Source organism: Melopsittacus undulatus, chromosome 1 (genome assembly GCF_012275295.1).
Source record: "Melopsittacus undulatus isolate bMelUnd1 chromosome 1, bMelUnd1.mat.Z, whole genome shotgun sequence".
NCBI classification, from domain to species: domain Eukaryota; kingdom Metazoa; phylum Chordata; class Aves; order Psittaciformes; family Psittaculidae; genus Melopsittacus; species Melopsittacus undulatus.
Window position 1 is genome coordinate 34,893,607 of NC_047527.1, and position 25,787 is coordinate 34,919,393.

At 36.6% G+C, this 25,787-nt stretch overlaps 1 protein-coding gene across 1 annotated transcript in view; it reads right to left on the minus strand.

Annotated features, from left to right (window-relative positions):
- The window catches only part of C1H8orf34 (chromosome 1 C8orf34 homolog), a 162,061-nt gene that overhangs the window by 51,571 nt on the left and 84,703 nt on the right, over positions 1–25,787 (minus strand). The window contains exon 8 of the mRNA XM_034063980.1: positions 7,619–7,754. Within this exon, the coding sequence (XP_033919871.1) occupies positions 7,619–7,754 (136 nt within the window). The remainder of the gene's footprint in view (positions 1–7,618; positions 7,755–25,787) is intronic.

Below are 25,787 nucleotides of genomic sequence, written 5' to 3' on the forward strand. Positions count from 1 at the left end.
GTCCAAAGTTTCTTTAATGTTATCTGTGGACAGTACACAATAACATGGCTTCTTTAAGAGCAGGGTTTTTCTCTATTTAGTCATCAGCTTTTCTGCTTTAGATAGTTAAACGAGATCCACTTGCCAAGCTTCAGACACTATTTTCTGTACAGCTCATTATCAAACTTTCCACCAAATGCTTTTTAATGACCTTGAGTCTCATTAGTATTGTTATAGCTTTGTGATACTCAGATAAAGCATTTCCATACGAACTCTTACTCTGTAAGAATTAAAAATGGTTGAAAATAGATTAACACCAGAGAATTCCCTGACCAAACATTTAATTCCTATTCTTTTTTAGAAATACATATCATGACCAGTTCAGACAACAGTTCTATTCTTTCCTCCATAGTTCTGGAATTTATGACAAATTATAGCTAGTTCATTCAATTCTCTTGTCTCCTCTCCCATATTTGCATGTTCCTCATGGCTCTATGACATTAAAATCTACTTTAAGTCCAGCAGTATATTTCAGAGAATCTACATGTGATTCTTAAATCTCACTTAGTATCATGCATTTTATATGACTGTGTTCCAGGTTCGCATCAAAATGGTGCAGACAAGGGTGTAGAAAATCAGATTTACTAAAATATTGACAAAACTTCAGATGGTTAAAGAGAAATTAATTGGCCTTGGGAAATAAGCAAGCAAACTTGATTGTTTGAGGACAAGGAGACAAGACATCTTAAAGGAGTCAGACATACAGATGATGAGCAGGGCAACGATGGAGATTTCACAGGCAACACAAAATGACATGAGAATTTTTGAGTATTTTTTCCAAACTAGGTTATCAGAGAGCATCTGTAAAAGGTAGCATGCACAAAGCACCGCATTTAATGTACATTATCAGCTCAAGCACACAAGTTAATACATTTTAACTGTACTCCATGTCTCAGTGGTGACAGACAGAAAAGCCACATTTACTTTTTTAATGTACAAATGTGCTTTGTTTATACGTATATATTTGATTTCTCTAGTAGATTAAGAGTCTTTTAGACATTGTGGTTTTGCTCTGGCTTATCTTAAAATATTAACTACAATATTGCATCTCAAACCTGCATTTGTATGCGCCTAGTGCCCCTTCCCAACATTCTTGTTCAGAAGCCTTCAAGCTTGTGGCACAGTATGTTTTCTATAATCCCATTTCTTTTTTAATCACATGCAACCCCTTTTTTGTATTCTATTGATGTTAAGAAGAATGAATGCAGCCCTTGCGCTATTAAAAACAAAAAGCTTCTTACTTCCAGGAATGCATTGGCAAGACTCCACAAGAACAAGATTTAACTTTTGAGCATGGCACTGGGCATACAAGGCTAATGGGTGGTCCTTACCCCCCTTCCAAACAAAAAAGGTAAAAAGAAAATCCTCTACAATTCATTCAGTAGTACATTAATATTATCTTGAACCTTATGTCTGACTACACTCTTGCAAAATTCTTGACATTCAAGTCACAGTACGTAAGAAAATATGGAAGTACTGTTTGGCTTTAACAAATATTCATTTAGATCTTTATTTAATCCATATGAATTTGCTTATGTGTGAGGGTGTCTTGTGATTCATCAGCCAAACCTGAAGTTCATTTGTGTTGCCTGTATGTGAGGAGGGACTCACAGAATCAAGTTATAGAATGAATCACTCTATAATTTCAGTCAGTCAGACTATAGACGAAGAAGGAATTTTTATTATAATAATTTTGCTCAAAGGATCTACATCCAGATCAGTTATACTAAAAGTGTTTTTTGCTAATTTTCCAGACTAAAGAGCAAAAAACAAACCTTCCAAATACAGTGGGTTTTGTAGCCTTTTTTCTGTATCCATAAACCTTGTTTTGTTCCACCTTGTGAATGATGTCACCCCTTTATTTAGATGACTTGATATGCTGCTAAACTTGCACTGTAGTCCAAGAGCAGCTATGGGAATAACATTGTTCTGTAGCTACTTTCCCATTTCAAAAACCTCTTAAAGCTGTTATCCATCTGCATTTCGCTCATTGTGTGTGAAACATCTACACAGAAAACAGTAAGCTCTCTGTTTCCTACAGCTATATTCCAGTCTACAACCCAATTTATACTTGAGGAGAATTAACCCCTCCTTTTATTTCCCTTTCTCTGTTTTTTAAAGGTTGTTGGGGGGGGATTGTTATTTTAAAATAACAAAAATCTTTTAATTTTTTTTTTCAATCATAAACTGTGAAGACCAACTTGGTGTCATAGCTTGAAAGAACTCCCCATCTCTACCTCCTAAATGTCTTGGTGGAGAACTCTATCTTTCATTAAAATTACTGACTTGGGTTGTGATAACTCTGTTACTTAAAGATTGGTAAAATTATCAGCATTGAAGATACCACTTTCTAACGAAAGAAATACATTAAAAGCTTTAGGGTTTTATTCCAGTTCAGATTATGTCCATTCTCATGCTCATTTCTCATGATTCATAAAAAAGCTCTTAGTTTTGTTTGAGAGACCCAAGGCAAGGCAGAACATTTTGACAAACACAGCGCCTCAACAGCATGGCAGGTTTCCCTCACAACATAAACTGTATTTAATTTGCCTTGTAACAAAATAGATTTTTATCTTGAGCTATAGTCACTCCCATTTGGCGTTCTCTTTTAAGATCTTCTGATGATGTGTTAAAACACTGTGTCAGAAATAGAATAGGGGAGTTCAAAGAGAAGAACTATTTCTGTGCAGAGTAAAAGCCTAGTGACAGCAACAGAAAACCAACTACACAGGACATGTAACACTAGTTTGTACTAAGTGCCAGTTACTAGCAAAAGAATAAGGCCATACTGACAGAGAAAGAAGGAACCAGAAGCTGCTAGTAGTAGCCTCCTGTTATTACATTCTAGAATTTGGGTCCTGATTTTCTCATGCAGGAAAGGAAACTACAAAGGGAAGGAGTAAACTGAAGCTAAACTAAGTCCTACAACAAATATCTCAGCATGGGGAAAACAGTTGGTTTAGTCCACTTTTTTCACAAGTCACTGTACTTCCATATATAGCCCATGTGCAGAAGCTATCGAAGCCGTTGAAGAGATATACTGCTGCACTGTACCCTATTGCAGGTGCTCTCAGTGGGTATACAGAATTAAACTGGCACTCCTATAAAGCTTAAGCAAACTACACACAGTCACAGACCTGTTCTTTCTAATTCTCAAATAAGTGTGCCCAAATGGTGTAGAGCAAGAAAATGTAATCCTAGTAGCGGGAGGTTCTAAAACTTACACACAATTTTAATGAAGAAGTAGGTTAGAACTTCAGTAAGAATCTTGGTCCTTTCCAAGTGAGACCACCAAAAATTAAGCCAAACTAAATTAAGGTTAGTAATGAGGAACTCATTCAAATGTTTAAATAAATCCCTCTCAGGAGAGCCCCAACATAGCCAAGGAAGTAAGAAACCTTCTGGACGAGATATCACAGAAGGTAAATTAACTGGAGAGTAATCAGAGCAGAACATTTAAAACAAACAACAACAACAAAAACAGCCAGGTGAAAGAACTATATTATGGAAGAATAAAATTAAACCTTTTGTCTGAACCAAGAAGCACGTTTCCTAACATTTGGAACTCCGCCAATCAAATTTCAAGTGAAAGTCGTCTTCTTTCTACAGACAGCCAAAATACCTTCAGCAAAACTGATTTGAAAAGCACTATTATCTACAGAAAACCCACTTGCATTAATAGCCCCATTCATTTCAAATCCCTTTTACAGAACAAAAAATTAGATAAAATTAAGAGGAAAAACACCTGTTTAATTATTACTAAAATATGCATAATCATAGAATCATAGCATCAACTAGGTTGGAACAGATCTTTAAGATCATCAAATCTAACCATTACCCCAGGACTGCCAAGACCATGACTAAACTGTATCAATGAGGGTCTCATCTACGTTGTTCCCTTGGAAGAATATTCCAATATCTGATTACCCTTTCTGTGAAGAAATTTTCCTTAATATCCAATCTAATAACAACAATCAATAACGACACAGAATCACAGAATCATAGAAAAGTTAGGGTTGGAAAGGACCTTAAGATCATCTAGTTCCAACCCCCCTGCCATGGGCAGGGACACCTCACACTAAACCATGTTACCCAAGACTTCATCCAACCTGGCCCTGAACACTGCCAGGGATGGAGCATTCACAACCTCCCTGGGCAACCCATTCCAGTGCCTCACCACCCTCACAGTAAAGAACTTCTTCCTTATATCCAATCTAAACCTCCCCGGTTTAAGTTTTAACTCATTGCCCCTTATCCTATCAGTAGAGTCCCTAATACAGAGTTCCTCCCCAGCATCCTTACAGATACCCTTCAAATACTGGAAGGCTGTTATGAGGTCTCCATGCAGCCTTCTCTTCTCCAGGCTGAACAGCCCCAACTTTCTCAGCCTGTCTTCATACGTGAGGTGCGCCAGTCCCCTGATCATCCTCGTGGCCCTCCTCTGGACTTGTTCTAACAGTTCCATGCCCTCCTTATGTTGAGGACATCAGAACTGCACACAATACTCCAAGTGAGGTCACACAAGAGCAGAGTAGAGGGGCAGGATCACCTCCTTCGACCTGCTGGTCACGCTCCTTTTGATGCAGCCCAGGATACGGTTGGCTTTCTGGGCTGTGAACGCACACTGAAGCTGACTCATGTTCAGTTTCTCATCAACCAACATCCCCAAGTCCTTCTCTGCAGAGCTGCTCTGAATCTCTTCTCTGCCCAACCTGTAGCTGTGCCTGGGACTGCTCCGACCCAGATGTAGGAACTTGCACTTGGCATGTTTAGACTTCATAAGGTTGGCATCAGCCCACCTCACAAACCTGTCAAGGTCCCTGTGGATGTCATTCCTTCCCTCCAGTGTATCAACCAAATCACACAGCTTGGTGTCATTGGCAAACTTGCTGAAGGTGCACTCAATCCCACTGTCCATGCCATCTACAAAGATGTTGAAGAAGACCGGTCCCAACAACAATCCCTGAAGGACACCACTCGTTACTGGTCTCCAGCTGGACACTGAGCCATCGCGTGCAGCCACCCAGCCAGTTCTTTATCCACCAAGTGGTCCACCTATCAAATTGATGTCTCTCCAATTTAGGGACAAGGATGTCATGCAGGAGAGTGTCGAAAACTTTGCACAAGTCCAGGTAGATGACGTCAGCTACTCTACCCCTGTCCATCAGTTCCATAGACCCATCATAGAAGACCACCAAATTGGTCAGGCAGGATACTTATACTAGTTTCTTTTTCAGCTGTATTCAAATGTGCCTCCAATCAAATCCCCTAGTCATCATCATGGCTTGACTTCACTAAAGAAGATTCGGGAAGGGTTTTACCCACGCTTACTACTAGTGCACTGATGGTTAAGAAGGCCAATGTGGAATAGGCAAATCAATCCCCTAGTACCGATACATAAACTATACAGTGCACAATACTACTTAGAAAATATAAAATCATAAAAGTATCACCAAGTAAATATACTAGTAGGTTTTGTATTGTGACCTTACAATAAATGTTAGGCTTTGCCGTAGGAATACAGATAAATGCCAACACTATCTTTGCGTCCTTAAAGCCACTTACTTCATGCAACTCTCCCTACCCATTACTTCAGCTGCTGCAGGAAGGCATCTGACAAACCCACTGAGAAGGCATCTATCAAAAGAGTGAGCTAACTGCACTAATAACTCTGTGGAAAGGTGTCCTCAGACTCAGTAAGAAGGGAGGAATGCTCTAAAAAAGTAGGTAGACCTTCATCATCTTGAAGAATAAATGCTAGTTTCCTCATTAGTGAATACAACAGTGATACCCATTTCTCTCCTTTGATTTCACTTGCCACCAACGAGATGGTGTATTTTTTAATTCCTCCAAAGTTTAAAGAAACTGTTAAACTGCAACAAGAGTGAGAAGAACCACAGTCAAGGAGGTATCATCCAATTCCTCACCAAATTCGTTCCACAGGGTAGGGAATGAAGGTATACAGGTGAAATAAACCATTGCTTTACATTCTCTGATCTGTGACAAAAGGGGATTTAATGAAATCTTTCTCTCACAACTCATATTTTAGACTGCAGAGTCAAGCAGTATAGCCAAAGGACAATAACAATAACCAAGGTTGCCAGGTTTGGCTCAAGATCTGAGCCGTTTATTCCCTGCTGTGTAGGATTGAGAGAATATATAGTGTCTTGGTACCTGCTGTTAGTGACTACTTTAGGTAATTTAAAATTTAATTAACCTTCATACTAATCCATACAGGATTTTATGTAAATGAAAAAAGACCATGTAGAAAACTTCACATTTCTATTTTCTGTACCTTTCTACTTGCTAATCCATGGACAACTGATAATAGTTAAAAAAAAAAAAAAGGTGCCACACTTTACTGTAGCTAGTTGTTTGGAAACATTTTACAAATTTTTACAACATTTTGCAAGCAATTTGTTTCTAGAGAATTGGGAAGAATCCCACGACTAGAATGTTTGCTCTTTTTCTCAAGTATAAGGCCACAATGTAGACAGCAAAACTCTCTAGAATTACATGGCCATCCAGGCACTGCTGCTCTGACACTATGAGCTGAAGTTCCTTGAGGCTCCACAGCCTTGCAAAAGAGATGCTATTGCATGGGTGAGTCAGTATGCTTGTAGTTATGCTCCCAGAGCATGAAAACGTTTCGAAGCCCCTCTTCCTATATAAGTGCCTTTTTAAAAGCAGTAATTTACAAGCAAAATGGGAAAGAAGTAGAAACGTAGGGTGGCATATGGCCAAACTTTTGACTTAATTTCACCACAGGTTGCTTTTTATTTACAAGCCGCTAATCCCCTCTCAAACTACACAATAGAGCAGCCATTGGCAAAGGCAGGCAGATAAAATTGGCATGCCTCTGTATTGTTCTTGCTAATCTGAACCATTAACAGAAGGGTGAGAAGGCTAGTTTTGTCATTTAAACAGGCTTAAATCCTTTCCCCAAATGAGCTTTTGTCTACATAGAAGAATGCATCTAGGAAATTTAAGGGGTTTCTGTTAGTGTTGCATTCTCAAGTTGACTTGGCTACCGGAATACCAACCTGTATATTTGTCCCTCATACTGTAAATGCAAGAATTATTTCCAGCTGTCAAAACCAAAAAGGGGTTCAACCCGATTAAATTATTTCTCAGAGGTGAAACGGGATGAGATTATAAAGTGCTAAAAAGCAACTATCTGAAATCCTGAACTGCACCTGTGCAACTAAATCTCCATTTATACAGGTGCTTTTCAAATTGGATTTGAACCATTAAATTCCCTGATTCATCCCCTAAAAACCACAGAAGCTCAAATAACGAATGAAATTCAGAGACAGAAAGGCTTAAAATAGTTTCAAACTGTGAAGTAAGGCCTACAACTAACTATGTTCTTTGATTCATTGTTGATGTGACATATCAAGCATAAACATAAATTGCAGAACCTAAATGCTAGAGGTCATAGGGTAGCCAGTAGCTAAGCAATTATTTTTCCTTTAGCCCAGGAGAGGTCATCACCTGGCCCATACACTCAATATATAGCTGAAAACCTGGGGAAAAGAATGCACTGGTTAGCATGATCTGGTTTTGTTTTGCTTTTTACCTGGCACATCTTGCGCAGATATTCAATGTGACCTTTGCTTGAGGCTCAGCTGTATAAGCACTTCGAGTTTGATTGAATTTGCTCCCAGAAGACATCACATTTGTTACTCCTTCCATTCTTAGATCATCAAGATCCTCTGCAACAAGACAGAATGACTGGATGAATGCACCATTACATTTTGTAGCAATAAAGGCGCTTCACCTGTAGAATCACTGAAGAATGGAACAACTCAAAAATCAGGAACAAAATACAGTTACTTGCATAATAACAGGAAAAGATATTTAATAGGATTTTTATTTATATATATTTTTACTGTGTTACAAGGGGTTCCTTGTGAAATATTCACTGTCATTTCCACTTCAAATAGTGCTGTGTATCTTTTTCAATCATTATTTCTCTGATCCATTTATAAAAAACTTGTCAACAAGAGATGCTGTTCAATAGCTCCATTTGACATAGGGCATATTGAAGGCATATCAAACAGAAAAATCACCTTTTTTGAGTGTATGCTCCTCCCCTGATTTTTGTCATTATCCATTCACTTAGCAATGAAAAAATATTGGTTAAATAAAAGTGCTCTCACACCCAGGAAATGTAAAATGGATACACACATCACATTGAAAGAAACCATAAGATGCATACTTATACCCACCATATTGCTGTAATATTTGGGCAACTCAATACTAACTGGATTTTCTGCTACTTTGAAATCATTCTCATTTTGCAGGAAGACAGCTCAGGCTCTCAGATTTTTCTGTCCAAGATGACACTGGAATAGTGTAGCTCATTTAGACTGTTATCCAGATAATGGATACATACGCATTTTCATATATTTATGTTTACAAAAGAAACCTGATGGTAAAGGATCTGAGTGGAGCAGAAAGTGCATAATGGCAGACTTTAAATCCCAACACCAGATGGGGAGAAATCACAGAGAATTTACAGATTAGAAGAGGCAATGTTCAATTACAATTTAAAATACACAAGTAGTCATTACAGATACAGTAAAGTGAAGTACCAGGCTTATTTCATACAGAAAAGAGTGAGATACAAGTCCCTGGATAGTTACCTGAAATATTTCTGGTTGTCCTCTATAGTTCATAGGCATTACTTTTACTGCTGTGCTTCAAACTCCAGATAGTATGGTCAGATTGCCAGCATTACACCATGTTAACAACGCTTTCTGAGAATGTTTACCCATTTTACTAATCAATATTCAAGAACAGCAAGGTTATACTTAAATTCAAATGAACTTTTTGTGACTAAAGTCCTTGAACTAGATTTTTTTATCAGTTACATTTTATTTTAAAGAAGCTCTCCTTCCTCCTAAAATTTGTTGTCTCAGTGATATTAAATTGACAGTTCTTCTGAAGTTTCTGGCATCAATCTACACCATTTCCACACCTTTCTCTTTAAATTTAATCTATGGTTAATGTACAAACTAATTCAAAAGACTCGGAAAGCTGTATAATAAAGAATTATGAAATTAATCATCTATGAGTCATTTCAGAAAAGGTATTACATATTCAGAGCACATTATGTATTAAAATAAATATAGTTTAATTGTGCTTTAAAGAGGTGTGAAAAGTTCCATATTTCTTAACAGATGTAAACCCTCTGATGGATTACAGTTTAAATGAAATTGAAGCATATGCCTCATGGTTTGGGTTTTTTTTTCCCTAAACAGATGTGATTTCTTTAAATGAGGTTTTCAACAGTTCTCTGCTTGATTAACTTTTGGCTCTCTGATGATTATGACTGTTTTAGTGAGCAATGACATAGGCTGCCTTCTATCATAGCTTTTATATTTGTATCTGTATATCAAAAACATGGCCTTCCAAAATTTTTAGTCAACATTTTTCTCTCAAGAGAAAACAAAGTGAAACTTTGTGCAAGAAGCTTGTACGTCAGAGGTTGTAGCTAGCAGACAAGTAGACAGAATATTATGCAGTACTGATTTATTCTCACATACTTTTAGACCAGTAACATTAATGTTCACGCAAAAATGCAGATTTCAAAAACCCCAAACTACATCATATAAAATTGTTATTTTTTTTCCCCAAGAAATCTTCAATGGTCACATTCAGCATTGGATGCAATTTGTCTATGGCAAGCTACAAAAAGCTGTTAATATTCCAGCTAGACAGAGAAGGATAACCCTATAACCAAATCTGAAGAATAACTGCAGCATTTGATTTCATTTTGATTACTGCACTTCTGCCTCAGTATAGAATGATTTCAGTCTCTTCTGGATGCCTGAAATTTATAGTGCAGGTACAGCACTTCTCACTAAAGCAACTGGGCTTTGAGAATCTGTCTTGTTCCCAATACCCATAACTGTGGATGGGAGTTTTTGAGTTCTGATCAAGTTTACATGTCATCTGGCAATCTTCCTGATTGACCACATTCACTGTTGAAGACCCTTAATTAAAAAAAACCCAACAATAAATCATAAAGTAATTTTAGAACTAAACTCAGTGTGTGTACATATTGTTCAGCAATTGATGCATGATTTGCAGAAGAATATTTGTTCATAAATAAGGACGTTATTAAAATAAATACAAAGAATGAGTGCAATAATGTGTTTTAACAATCAAAAACATAAAACAAAATAAAGGTTTCCAAAGGTTCAGATAGTTCTGTGTAAAAGCAGAAAAAATCAGTTTTAGCAAAAAATTGTTTCATGGGAAGTCAATTCAGTTACAGGGTCTGAAACACTGGATCTTTTCCTTTGAATTATTTGCTAGACCAACTAGTGATGATACGGCTGAACAGTTCAGTGATTTTATTGAGCAGCACTGAGGTAATTCACTGAAAAAAGAGAAAGGAAAGCCAAGCTGAGGTCTGCCTATGTGATAGATGACAAGAATACTGTGAAACTTGTCAAATCCTTAGCAAATTGTTACCTGCCTTTGTAAAGTGATAGGCTGGCAGTTCACATAAATGAAACAATCTCACTTGTGCTAATAAAAGTTTGTTATTTTAATGCATCACTGTGCACTGTATTGCTTTGATTTAAGCTTAATTCTCTGCTCTTCCCGACATGAATAAGGTGTGTGAAGACCCTACCTCGGTCCTAATATAATTTCCATTAAGTATGTTTTGTGTAGTAAAAAAACTACCTACTTACAAAAAAACCCAACCTTCAATTTTTCTCAAATCAGCAATTCACCAAAATAAATTCACACAGCTGCAATCTTCATGCACTGCCATAACAACAATACATAAAAATACTTAAAAGTGAGATAAAGATCACAAGTGTGGCATACCATAGCACAGAACCAGATGTTTTCTGTATTAATGATAATGCTGCACTAAGCTAAATTCTTTGCGATTTTTTTTATAGACAATTTTCATCAGGAAAGGAAAGGAGGAAATGGGTATCTATTTCAGCTAAACAAAAACATAGCCCAGTAACAAGATAATGTTTATAAATAGAATGTTAGTAATTATTTACTTCCTTTCTTTTTGGGGTAGAAGGATTGGAGAAAAGGGCACTAATGCCAAGAGTTCTAGAAACTGTGAAAGATTGTTTAATGTCTTAGGTTGACAGCCTGTGGAATAATCTTATAAACATCTCCTACAGGACTCACACACACCATTCACTTTAAGGACAGAGGTCTTCTTATGCAAAACTCATATTAAATGCAGTGAAAATTAATCATTTACTTCAACAGAAACAAAACCAGAGTTATCTTCTGCAATACACTAGCTACAAGACATCTCACTTTGCTTCTTTTTATTCATTTATGACTTCAACATCATGGGGTAGGCAATGCTGTTAGTCTGGTACATGTTTTCTCATATGTTTTCCTATCAACATCTTCAAATAGTGGCATCTGACTGATTCAGACCCATACCATAGACTGTTGATGCAAATATCATCCTAAGTAAATCCATCAAGAGACTCATTCCTTAGAGCAATTTTACATATCTGGACCCAATGCTCTGAAGACATCTTACTTTATAAGCATGTCAAGTTGACAGTAAATTCCCTAAATATTTGTGCTTCCAGTGATGGATGTATGCAAAACCAATTGAAACATGATGCTGCAAAGTCTTTGAGTTTGCAAGTCCACTTCTACCTGTGTCATTTGTCAGAGCCAATCCAGCAGAATCCCATCCCACAGCCAAAAGCACAACCCAACCTGAGATTACAGAAAGCAGGCTTGTTTGAAGGTACTGAAATATACTATGCAACATTGATTAGAGCTTTCGCTTTTAATTAGCAACAGAGAGAGTAATATGTCTTCAATTCCTGCATATCCTTATTTCAACTTGGGACTGGAATTAACACATGAAGTATCCTTTTGTAATGAAGTTGTTCTAGTTTCATTTGAACACACTTCAGAATCTTGGACAACTACACTAAGCACTGGCCCATAAGGCTCCTGCTCATTCCACCTTTTTCCACTAGGTGGAATATTTGTTTATCACATAAAACAAATTACTTGCAGGCAAGACTGATGTAGCAGACACAGGGGATTAAGAGTCTTGCTTAAGATGGAGTGTCTGGACTTCAGAGCCTTATTCCGAACTAGACAGTTGAAGTTTATAAAGCAAGTCTTGGATATCCTAACTTCCCAAAGCACTGACTGAATGCAATATTGTAGTCTTATTTAAATGAGAAAATCCATTACCACAGTCAAAAAGAGATGGCATCATACCCTCCTATCATTCCCTACTGGTAATCCTAGGCCAAATGATATCACCAAACAGAATCCTATCATCATAGAATGGTTTTTGTTGGAAGTGATCTTAAAGACCAGATAGTTCCAACTGCCTGCCATGGGCAGGGACATCTTCCACTAGACCAGGTTACTCAAAGCCCTATCCAACATGGCCTTGAACACTGCCAGGGATGGGGCAGCCGCAGCTTCTCTGGGCAATCTGTGCCAGGGCCTCACCACCCTCACAGTAAAGAACTTCTTCCTTATATCTAATCTAAAACTACCCGCTTTCAGCTTGCAGCCATTACTATGTACCATTACTACGTAACTACACCCTCTGACTACATAACCACTGTTGCTCCACATCAACAGTGATTTCAAACATATTGGTCTGCACTTTCAACTAGGCAGTTTCATTCAGCACTAAAGAATTATTTCAAACACTTTATTTTTACAATAACATGAATCTACTATTGATTGGAGTACATCAATTAACTCTACATTTCCAATAAAATATCATATAGAGTATTTCACTTGTTACATTGCATTCTATAATGCATTACTGCAACTGCCAGAATTGCACAAAAGTACTTGCACTATAATAATAATACAGAACCACAAAAAAGCCATAATGAGAAAATCCACAAACCAAACACAAATTCTGGACTTCAGAAGGCAAAAGGAATGTCTTTTAATGTTTTTCCTTGGCAAGTTTTCTCTTTTTTTGCACTTTAGCATTAAGTAAAATAACTTTAAAAATTAAAAGCAAATTTGGATGCATATTTCTAATCAGTGCTAATTCTGACATTGTTTACTTATGCAATCACTACATTTAATGGCATATGTAATTCAGACCTCGGTCCAACTCAGCATTCGTAAAGAAAACAACCAAAAAGAGATTTGTCATAATAATAGAAAAAGCCTTGATTAAGTCAGTCAGCTTTTTTTTTCAATCATATCAAAAATATCAAAGCATTAGAAAGGAATGCATATTTAAAACGTTTAATTTTGTTTTTAATTTCAGTTTGGGTTTTTATTTTCTATCAAAAAGGAGCCAGCCATAATATTTTTCAAGTGTATTTGGTTAATGTAGTACAGATGTTCCTCACAATATATGTCCAAAATACTGAATTCAACATTACTGTTGTTTATGTTTTTCTTTATTAAATCTAGTTCAAATTAAACTCATAATTTGCATGCTGTTTTTATGAAGTTTTATAAGAATAAGCTAAGATGAATAACAATTCATAAATTCAGTGGTACACCTCACTAAACATAAAGCAATTACAGTGAATTTCAGAGAAGATATTAAATTGTTCAGCTTTGTATGAATTTGCACTGGGGGCAACATTCATGTTTCCTTGCATGCACCTAATTTACTCTACCAGCCCCTTAACAAGAGGCCAATGGAAATTCATACACTTTTTATTGAAATGAAAGTTGAGGCAAAGCATAAAAATTACAAATAATCTTATGCTGAACATTTCCAGTAACACTGAACCTTCTAATAGCTTTCTTTTGAAATATGATTATTACAAGCATTTCTGGAATGCCAGTTACTAAAGCATCTGTGTGCCCTATTCTGTAACCCTATCTAGACCAAGGATTCCTGCAGTGGAAATACCTGTCTTTCCCCAAATTTGGTTGGTTTTTTTTTTTTTGTAATTATCAAATTTAAGAAGTAGTCAAACACCTTACTGTCCAGAGAATCATCTCCATGAAAAGAAAAACACACTAAGTTAGAGGCAAGATGCTTGTACAGATGAAATTCACTACTAAGAAACTAGTGTATCTTTCATGTAAAAAAAATAATGCTTTTCAGTCAAGCACTATACCCAAATGCACCCAGCTGCAGCTCAAGCTGTTGTGTTAGCAAAGTTCTAGTTAATTTAGGGACTCATATATGAATGATGTCAGACTGGACAATCTCTAAACTCTGTGTGCACAACCACATTTAGCAAAGGATACTTAGTGTGTTGTATGCAAATGTTCATCATAAGCTCTAGGTGCAACTTAACTGAGACAGAAATGTATCAGTAAATCTATGATAATCGCAAAAACTCTTAGATAATATAGCTGGTAGAAACTGTGGATCTTTGTTACTGCTCTTCGAACTTGTGCCTAGTTGCAAAGGGACAACTGCCCTCCTTGTCACCTCTTTTAACTGTGAATCAAAGATGAGTACAAGATAGCATCCAACAATTGAAGCTCTGCCATTTCTTCCAGTTCCATCCAACTACCAGCTTGCACCTACTCTTTGTCCTGAGACAAGACCATCTGTTTTGTATCACTGTCACTATTTTGGCCAGACACTGGGACATCTGGAAGACTGCACTGTCTACACTTAGAGCAGCAGACACTGAGCTGGATACCATCAACATACCAATGGCATCACCACTGACAGTACATGCTCTTCCTCACTTATTCATTAAGTTCATAGCATTGACGTCTTTTGAGAGATGGTAGAACAGATTTTTAAAATATAATTTTATATCTCCAGCTGGGTTAAGCAGATAAACTAGTAGGTGTGTCAAAGACATCCCACATACCCAAAAGATTAGAGAGGCAATAAATTTCTAAACAAACAACTCAGTTTTCCAGTAATGTTTTTACTGAAGAAAAATTAATGTTTTTTAAATAAATTTCTGGTTACTGAAAAAAACTCTGTAGTTGGGGTGTTGTATAGGTGCTGCTTACTCTCTTAAGATTGTTTTGTGTAACCTATCAGTCCTGTGCACTATCAGGTTATGTTCGCTCATGCTTTTTGTTTGGGTAGGAGAAAATTAGAAGGTTTTTGTTTTGCCACATTGTTTGCACAAGCATACTGCAATTCAAGACAGAGAGCTGGCTAATTGGAAAATAATGGAGTGGTACATGTAATACATGTGGTTGCTACACTTTCACTGAGTATTGCACGATTAGTTTATTGCCTATATAATAAATCAAGCATTGAAGCATGCTAGTTCATGTAATGTTAGCTCACACTTACTATCTTATATATCATAAAGGTACATTTGCTTTTACTTAGCATTACTTTATCTTCTGGGTATGAATTAGTACCACATTTCTCCAGAAGATCTAATTTCAGAACTATAAAACCATCTTATAAACAAATCAGAGAATGTTACCTGACAGTTCTGCTTCGCAAAACATACTAAGGCTAATCATGACCCAACTGGAATTTGCCATTGACTCCACAGACTGAGAATTTATGTAAAATATGTCAAGTTTCTCTCTTTGGGGTTTTGCTCCTTAATACGAGAGCTGTGAAACTCCTGTAGATCTTGAGAGGTGCTTAACTTGAGCCAGTGCCTCAATTCCCCATATGTAAACACAAGGTAACTCCTCTTACCAATGGTAACAGTACGGTTTAACTGGAGTCCACAACAGTGGAACTGAATGCTCCCTGGTGGCCACTGTACGCCATCCTCTGTCGAGTACAAAAACTGCAGACAAACCATTTAACACAATTCTATTAATTGAGAGGGAGGAAGAAGTCCTAGACTGTAAAGACAGTTTTACATCAGATAGCAAATATTCCTTAAAGAATCATAAAAAAAACAAGGATGAAGGAAACTCAAAACCTTAGGAAGCACGATTGTCATATGCTGGAAGGAGGCAGCAAGAAAAAGTACATCTTATCACAAAAGATAAATTACTAATTTGGGATGTTTTCCTTCTCAGAAAGAACCATCTGTACTAAATTTCTAGAGAGCAGGCAGTTTGACAGACAACCTAAAAAATGAAATGAGGTCAAACTTGCAGTACAAACCATATCCACAGGAAGAACAAAGAAAATGAGAAAAATCAAGAACTCTAAAATGAAAGCATCTTCAACAATACACAGCAGAGGTCTATTGCAAGCAAAAAGAAAACATGTAACATTGCACTAAGAGGAAAGTTAGGTCAACACAAAAAGGCCAATTGCTCACGATTTTCAGTCTTCGGGCACACTAGCCAAGCTCACTGGCCCTAAAACTTTATTAGCTCAGGTGGTGGATGAATGAGGTCACACTCCAAGGTGTTAACCAGCATCTGCTAAGGGTGCAGTTCTGTAAGACAGTAGCTTGTTCCCAGTGATAAGGTCCCACTTCTTTCCATCCTCTTACCCCTTTCTACCATTCCCAGTGATACCAGCTCTTGATTCTAATCTGACCCTGACGTGAGCTCATTCAGGAGAAAAAAATATGTTAATTACTGGAATCTTCTTGACCTGGCTTAGTGAGCTGCATTGGCACACTAAGGAGTCATGTAAGCATTAAAATCAGTTTAAAGGAAACAACAGGAGCGCAGAGCCCCACTTGAAGGAACAGAGGAGTAAGCAGGACCTGTTTACTTAATGAAAGAAATCTGTCATATTCAGTTAGGCTTAGCTTATCTCCCATAGCCATACCCCAAAGGCATAAAATCAGTAGGTATTTAAGCACCACTAAGAACTCACCATATGAACATGTTTCTACAGGACTAAAAAGCCAGAAGAAAAAATAAAGATGTTCATCAAAATATCAGAAATAAAAAAAAGCAAGACATAATTTTTACATTGATGGAAGGATACCCCATATGCACCCTTACTGCTTCTAAGGACCATAAAACTTGGTGTAATTTTGCTTCTGTCAAGAAACAAGAATCAAAGTTTTTCAAAACTTGTACTACATCAGAGTATTCAAGTATGCATTCAGAAAAGCATCCCTAATACAATATCAAAATATGATTCTTAGTAGTATGTGTTAGAGCATTAAAGATATGATTTTGGATTTTGTTTTTGAATTTATTACATTTGGCAGTAATCTCTGTCTTTAAGGTTTTTTTAACCGAGTAATGCCAAGCTGATATAATCTAGAATGACTGAACTTGTAAATAAGCTTGAATTTGAGAAGCAGGTTAAAACGTCTTGCTACCAACACAATATCTTAACTTCTTACACCTTTTCTTCATCTGTTTTAGAATTCCTGATATATGGTGATGTACATGAATTAAATGAATTATGATATTATGATGTGACTGTATGATGTTTTTTTTTAAAGTGAATGAAGATTTAACAGATGTTTCTTGCTGTATCAACAGATGAAAGGAAAACTGAAGTTGCAGCTACTTTATCACAAATGAGAGAGGTCACTGATGTGCTCAAAGAAATTTTCAAAATACGTAATTTACCAGTTTCACTATCATGGATACAAATATTATTCTGAAACTAATGTACAGACACATTTGCTTGTCCATAAAATTACATCATCTTAATTCAACTGCATTCCTCCAAATGCAACACCCCTTCAATATCCTGAAATACAAGAAACAGTTTGTAACATCTGATAACGCTTCAGCAGATCCACAGAAATACCTTTTTTTAGCTCCCAAATGACATTTTAAATAATACGTGTACACCCAAAGTTCCCTTTCACAGGAGCACCCAAAAAATGTCCTGAGCAAGAAATTCTCCCAGCTGTCACAAGCTTACTCTTCCCTATCACTTGAGCAGCTTAGTTTGTAGACATTTTTGTTAAGCACCCTGAGTAAATACCCATAGCAGCTAACTTTCACACCAGTGAAAGTCTCCCATCTGTTTAATGTTCTGTTTCAGGCATCAACTACTTGTGAAAAATGTATCTATGTGAAGATTCAATATAATGTGAAATATTGCCAAATTATTTTTCACTTACAAGTTAGAAATTATGTTCAATATAAACAAACCAAACCAGTATAATCAAAGCGAATTCTAAAGAACAGGCTATCAGAAACACAATTCCCAAGGCACTGGTGGTATAATTACAATGTTTATAGACTTTGCAAGTTTCAACAGAAGAGCTTTGATTACTTAAGCAAATACATTATTCAAGTATTTTCAGCAATGCTTTTGAACACATCAATAGACAAACAATAGTCAAAGATGAAAAAGTAACTACTGCTCAGCACCTTAACAATATTTTTTTCTCTAGACTTACATTTAGAGTAAATTTCACAAAACAAGTACTGTTTTTATCAGGTCCTTATGCCAGTATTCATAAAAAAATGCAGTGACAAAGTCTAATTATTTGTGACAGATATGACCCAGTTGCTATCCATTCTCTGAAAAAAAAACAAAAACAAAAACAAACCAAAACATCAGGAAAATTAGTTGCTCTCAGAAATACTCAAATATGTCAAAAGCCAAGTAAGTGTGAAGAACAACTGATAAAATCCTCTGCAAAGATACATTTCCCCATGCAGCCAAATAGGGAAATAGGTCTGCAAACTGTTTTCAGACACCTTGCCAAGACTCCTCTATGCCAAACATTACTTAGAGTACTTTTGCAGCTAGGTGATAGTGATTGAATAAATAAATCTGTGACATTCTGAGGAATTGTTTCTCCACAGCCGTTATTTCACATTTGCCTACGGCTATATATATCCTGACTGAGAGAAATAGAAATTAAATGTCACAGTTCTTTTGTACGTGTAAAAATGACAACCGTTCAGTCAGCTTCTGAGTATTGTAAATACAATATAGACCAATTCATATATCAAGAAAAAAACATTTGACTTTGAGGTACTGGAGTAATCTTTTAGAGATGGGGCACGTGAGGAAGAGATAAAAATTCTACAAGTAAGCATCAATTAGGAATTACTGTACTCTCTGTGTGTAGGAGAGAAATGAGGACTCTTGTCCAAAGTTCAGTGTTTGAAGAAGTTCAGTTACATGTTCAGTTACAGGTACTTTCTTATAATGTGATAGGGAGCTACCACAATGAATGGTAACTTCTCTGTAAGCCACACGCAGAACATGCAGCCATCTATATACTCAGGATGAAAACAGTTAATTTGCCTTCAGGTGCTCAGAAATCTACAAGAAATATGGAGGAATTTTTCCACATAAAAACTATAATGTGCACATGACAAGTGTAGCTGTCTTCTCAGTCTTGAAGCTCTATGTTCTCAGTAGAGTTTAGTTCGGCAAAAGATCATGCATAAGAACAAAATTAGGTATCCTTCATTTGCATTCTACATAAATAATAAATTGTGATTTATAATATTTATTTACATATTGATTATAAATAGTAATAAATGTGTTTCTTATAGAATACAAATATTACTTTTTTCAGCCTACTGGACAATAATTTTCTGAACAATCTTGAAGCTGAAATTTCACATCAAAAGCAACCTGAAGGAAGACTAAGAAAGGATTACATGCAACATTACTTTGGTACTTCAATGTCACCATTTATAGTTTCAAGAAAAATGAAAATTTAAGAGTCAATAACATTTAAAATTTCTGCAATAATGCAAGAATGTTTGGGAGAAAAAAGAAAGTTTGTTCTTTACCTTTATTGGAAAGGACAAATATGTGACCATCACTTTTTTATTATGAACTATGCCTTTAAGAAGAATTCTGTATTCTTATTGTTTCATTTACAACATCTTTCAAGTCTTTATTCTCATCATATTGAAAAGAAAACAATCCCTTTATAACTTCTGGTTTTAATAAAATAAGGGGAGAAACCTTTTTGAAGCCACAATTGGATGTGTCTCTCTTTGCATCTGGCTAAAAATCAAAACTGAAAAATCCTATTATTTACATATTTATTTATATTTAATTATTCCCAGGACTGTAAACTTTCTCTGTAGAGAATTAAAAACAATGTAATTACTATAATTCTTTTCATTTCCATTTTATTTCTTCATTATTTGATACTTCAAAGATACACCATTTCTTTATAGAGAAGAAACTTGGGCTACATCAATGTTACGCAGAAAACAGTAAGCCAACACATGTAGCCTTTTTGTGTTCAAAACTCCTCCTTCTGTCACAAAGGCACATTATAATCTCATCTGCTCGGTCCAGGAAAGTATAAACTTCATGCATTTAACATCACATCCATCCATACATATCCTATTAAATTTTAATTTCTTTTTCAGCTGCTCAATATTTCAACATTTTGCTAACAATTTTCATTCTCATTTTTATATATTCTTTCAAAGGTGACTCACCATCTCTCTTCCCATGATCATACTTCCCCCCCAGCAAAACCTTGGCTTTATATGCATCAGTGGCCTAACTCATATTTCACTGTACTGAAGCCAGGACTTCACTCTTTTAAGTGTGCTTCCTGTGCAGCTTACTGTTCCAAGATAGTGATGATTTAGGGAGCAGTTTCACAATCATTTTAAGCTAAACTAAGTCTGTGCTGCCACTGAAAGAGTCAGAACTGCCTGTCTCCCGTATCAGCTGACTAACACTTTCTGCCCTGACACCAGTGGTGTTTGTGTGGCCCACCAAGAGCTGGGTCAAGGAGCTCATCTGTCTGAAGGTTCTCTCTTTTGCTGTTGTTTTGTTGAATTTTAGCCCAGCTCAGACTCACTTTTTCATATTTTCTTTGAGGTTTCAGACATGGACTGTTTTAAATAGGCAATCATAAGTGACAATTTTGAAATACACCTCAGTATTTTTTTCAAATCAGTGTCTGGTGATAAAGAATCATAGAATGGTTTGGGTTGGAAAGGACCTTAAAAATCATATAGTTCCACACCCCTGCCACGGCAGGAACACCTTCCAGGTTGCTCAAAGCTTCATACAAACTGGCCTTGAACACCTTCAGGGATGGGTCATTGCAGTAATAGGTAAGTACAGAGACAACATACAGAAATTGCCAAAACTTTAACAGCTCCAAAGAAAATGGTTGAAAGATAAATTTGCTCCAAAAACAGATATTAAACCAACACTCTTTCTGACTACAGGGAAAACAAACACAGAAAGTGTAATAAGGCAAGGATTCAGAATACAGACTTACAGACAATGGATTCCAATGTCAAATCATACTTACTGTAACTCTGTAGACTTCAACTAATTTAATATCAAAGGTAACTCAGGTCCTTATATTTAAAAATAGCATCTTTCCTCTTCCTTCCCCATCTTTGTCCATGGAAACACATTTTTTCTTTTTAGATTTGGTATTTGTGTGTATGTTTACTGTTTACTGATGGGCTTGATGATCCTAAAGGTCTTTTCCTACCCAGTTGATTCTATTTGCACCTCTCTCACCGCTCCTTAATCATTACTAATTAAGCAAACAATCTAGCGGCTATTTATGACAATGAACAGACATCCTTCAGCTGAAATGCTCCTTTAGGTTCTTTGTATTTATCAATTTGCTTTCCAGCAGTCTTATTGTTTGACATTACAAACTGATGATTACTCCTTATTTCTCTTCTCATTAATTATTCTGATTTTTAATTTCTCATATCCTAAATTCTTTTCAGTCTCAACAGACTTCCACTCTATCACCCTTTGCAGTATAGCCTTTGCTACATTTTGCCTCTTTCTCATCTTTGCTACATTAGTAGTCAGAATGTCCTACATATAACAATACTTTCTGCCAGTATATTCACATAAAAAGAACTGTGTCTTCATGAATGCTGAGTCACTAAAGAAAATGCAAGAACAGAAGCTGGTAGCACTAGTTTTGATGTCAGCAGGTGCACTGCAGACACTACAGCAATGTGTCTAAGCTAGCACTGAACTTGCAAACTGAAGGTACTGGGTGCCACAGTAATCCTGTGAATCATAGCAATGGCTAATGAGCTCCTTTGGTCTGCTCAAAATTGCTAGATAACACACTACAAAAGCGGTTGTTGCCAGTGGTGTCTGACTTGGACTGTTTGAAATTATCCTTTGCAGGGCAGTCACAGCATTTACTGCTGTATTTGTAATTTTACCTGATGAAAGTTCTCTCATGTAATTCGCTAGGACAGCAATCAAAAAAGACAAATGGGATGCTGGAAATTGTTGATGGACTGAAGAGCTATTTAGAGATGCTTTTATTTATTTTTTTTATTTTCAGTCTCTCTCCTCTCATTTTTATCAAGGCTTACCAAATGTAATTTTGAGTTCTACAAGTATCCCAAGAGTTACCTTTCTGAAAAAGCTTTTTAATTTGCTATAAAGGATTTTTTACTTCACTCTATTCTTTCTTCTCCACATTTGTCCTTTATCCTCTATTTTGCTTTCCGCAATTACAACCATTAGAAAAAAAACAATTACATTTCAATTTAATTTTACAAAACAGAACACTCTCAGAATCTCTTCACATTCAAAACACTATTAGAAAGAATGGCTGGCCAAGCAACAGCCTTTTAATATATGTTCAATCAACTGTTTTCAAGTAAGAACAGGTAACAAAGTCTGGATTTTGCCACATTATTGACTGTTTGCCATATTACTTACTGTTTGCATCGTTTTAAAGAACGCTTCTCTTGTGATTTTTACATTTAGTGTTGCACTTGATACCATGTTCAGTGGTAAGAGCACGCATTTTGCAAAAAAATTAAAATGCTGCCTGGTCATGAAAAGAAATGCAAACAAAAAAAAAATCTGTAAGCAGCATGTGTAATTAGTCTTGATTTCTAAGGGTTTGTGCTACATCCCAATAAATCCTTCACAATAATTTCATTTGTTTCCCTCCATTTTTCTTACAGTATGCTCCCTCTAGTATCTCTGCCCATCTTCCTTCTTTTCCTTTCCTTCATTAACTCAAACAGCTTGTCCCAAATTGCTTGAGCAAGTCAGCAGATGCTTTGTTTGATGTAGAGCCATAATAGTGATCCATCTGCAACAGTACATCTCTAGCTTGTACTGAAGCTTCAGGGTGGTACTAATGAGATTGTCTTCTATCCAGACACTATGTTTCAGGAAGTAGGAAGAAATTTTATGTATTAAATGCCTGTCAAATTCTGCTGAAATTTGTCAGTGAAGTTACTAGGGGTAGAACCCAAAGACAGATGGGCACACCTTAGAAATCATCTAAGTGTACAGAAAACCAGCTTCATGGGAAAGCAGAGGCTGAAAACCTCAGGTGCTAAATGGTATAGAGGGGAGGTCGCTACTGGTTTATATAACACTAAGCTCATGGCTTTGCAACTATGTTACTGTGAACATTTATACCAGTTAAATACACACTGGATAAAACAGATGTCAGTAGTTGCAGTTTAATAAGCTTTGTCCTCGAAATATCAAACGTATGATGTCTGTGTCAGTCTCACCCTGTGTGATGTTACTATCAGCTGAAATGATCTTCCGCTCCTCTGACACACATTGCTGCTCTTCTAGGCAGAAACAGGCTTCCCTAACGCACTGGGCTGAAAACAGCAGCGATTCACAAGCTGATGTAAGAGCAGATCAGATGCCTCTGCCCTGAGGGCTTCTGTATCTATTAAAGGTGCAGGGTGAGGCAGATGGCCAACGGTGGCAACACCTTCAGCCAACAATCTCCTGCTGCAAGTCTGTCAGAAGCCAAACAAGAATCAATTTATACTCACTAATGATTTTGCATGCCCTTTTTCATTCCTTCTCTAAACTGACATGTATAAAAGTCTTCAACTCCTGTCTGTCTCCAGGCATTTCCCTCTCACGTTTTCCAAACTCCTTCCCTTCTGCTGTATCCACTCCGAGATGAGGGTGCCAAGAATAGAAAGCCTTTACACCACTGGATACACACAGGGACAACTGAAAGAGACTTGAAAGAAGTCAAGCAAAACATGCAGCGCAGACAAGGTTACATGTTGACTTAATAGCACGGGTCAAAGGTACCTGTCTCCTCTTATGGTCACAGCTGTTGCAGGCCTGTGAACATCTTATGACAACCATTCATGGTAATTTAGTAGTCTGAAAATTGCAGCAGTAGTTCAAATTGCGCTCTCTCATATGTTCCCTGGCATTTCTCAACCACAAAATGAATCTACTGCCATGCTTTTCATTTTTAGACAATTCTTCACTTGTTTTCAGTCTTGATCAACCTGGACATTTTTGTGTAACATTATAAATATCATTTCACTTTATCACCTGCCTTCCAGTGGAGAATAATAGAAAACAAAATGATAACATTCTAATAGAGGTGTTCCACTGCTACTGGGTTGCCAAAATAATATTCAAAAGAATCACGTATTTATTCATTACTATTATATTGCCACATGGGCAGCTTCTAATCCATGACAGCACTATATTTTTCAATTTAAGACTACTTTATTTCCTTAGTATCCCTTTGAGACACTTTGACTAAGGTCTTTTAATTTTATTTTCTTAACACCTTCACAGAATCACAATTACACACACACAAGAAAAGAAAAAGCTGCACTGAAGGCTAGACTCTAGAACAGCCCCCCTTTTTATAGCTTTCTAGGGAGAAAAGTAAACTTGACACTGCCATCAACATCCACCTTCAAAAAAGGAGGACACCACCCCCTGCTAAAAGGATTGCTTTATGAAATACCAAGAAAGCAATGATTAAGTATTTAGTGTCTCAGCCTAATATCAACCTCAAAAGCAATGTTATAGTTCATATCCTAACCCCCTGTTTCTTAGCAGAAGTTGTGAAATATTTATATGAAGCTCCCTTGACGTCTTCTTTCTCAAAACTGGACCTAATAACTAGCTAACTAATAATTAATCAAACTGCATGAGTAAACTCACAGAAAAAATTAAATACCATTTCTTAAAGTGAGTCATACCCCTTGAAACAATCTTTTAAATAAATTCAGATTTTTCTTAGTTTTACTGTAAAATAAACATTTACTTTAAAAGAAGGTTATTTTCTATTTTTATTACACAAGATGTTGCTTAAGAAGTAAGTGCCGGGCTCTGTAATATTTCAAGTAAAGATATTCGTAGAAAGATATTTGGTGGGAGTTAATGACACTGGGGCATTACATACCAGCTGTAATTTTATATGTTACAAAACTGATGTTAGCAACATACAGGAAAATACTTAAATATTTATAATTCTTGACAATTCTTGGAATGGCTGGGTGCAATAGAAGTGCTCCAGTATATAGCATCATAGAATAGACTCATATAATCATGGACTCATAGAATAGTTAGGGTTGGACAGGACCTTAAGATCATCTAGTTCCAGCCCCCCTGCCATGGGCAGGGACACCTCACACTAAGCCATGTCACTCCAGGTTCTGTCCAGCCTGACCTCGAACACCACCAGGGATGGAGCATTCACAACTTCGCTGGACCACCCATTCCAGTGCCTCACCACCCTAACAGGAAAGAACTTCTTTCTTATGTCCAATCTAAACTTCCCCTGTTTAAGTTTGAGCCCGTATATATTATATGCTGATAAAATGTGTGGTTCAGGACAGCTTAACAAGCAAACAAAACAGAACTTAACTGACTATTGCCAATGAGACACTGAACGCACAAGCTTGTGAATATTGCTAACCACGATCATTACTAATCTTCATATACAGGTGACCTTGAAATACTGCACAAACATGATATTACACCACTACAAGTCAAATTAACAAACTCTCAGAAATGTCATGCTGTGGCAAAGATAATAGTAAAGAAATGTGGTTCTGCCTTGCATTCACAATTGTGTCAGCAGAACTCTTACTTGTATTAAATGTCTTTTCAAATCCTGGCAGCTTACCCTTCCACGCAGCCTGATTGCACCAAGAAAACTATTTCACAGCTAAGAACCATCTATTGGTTATTAGGCAGACTGCCTTTAAGGAATGATTCAGTG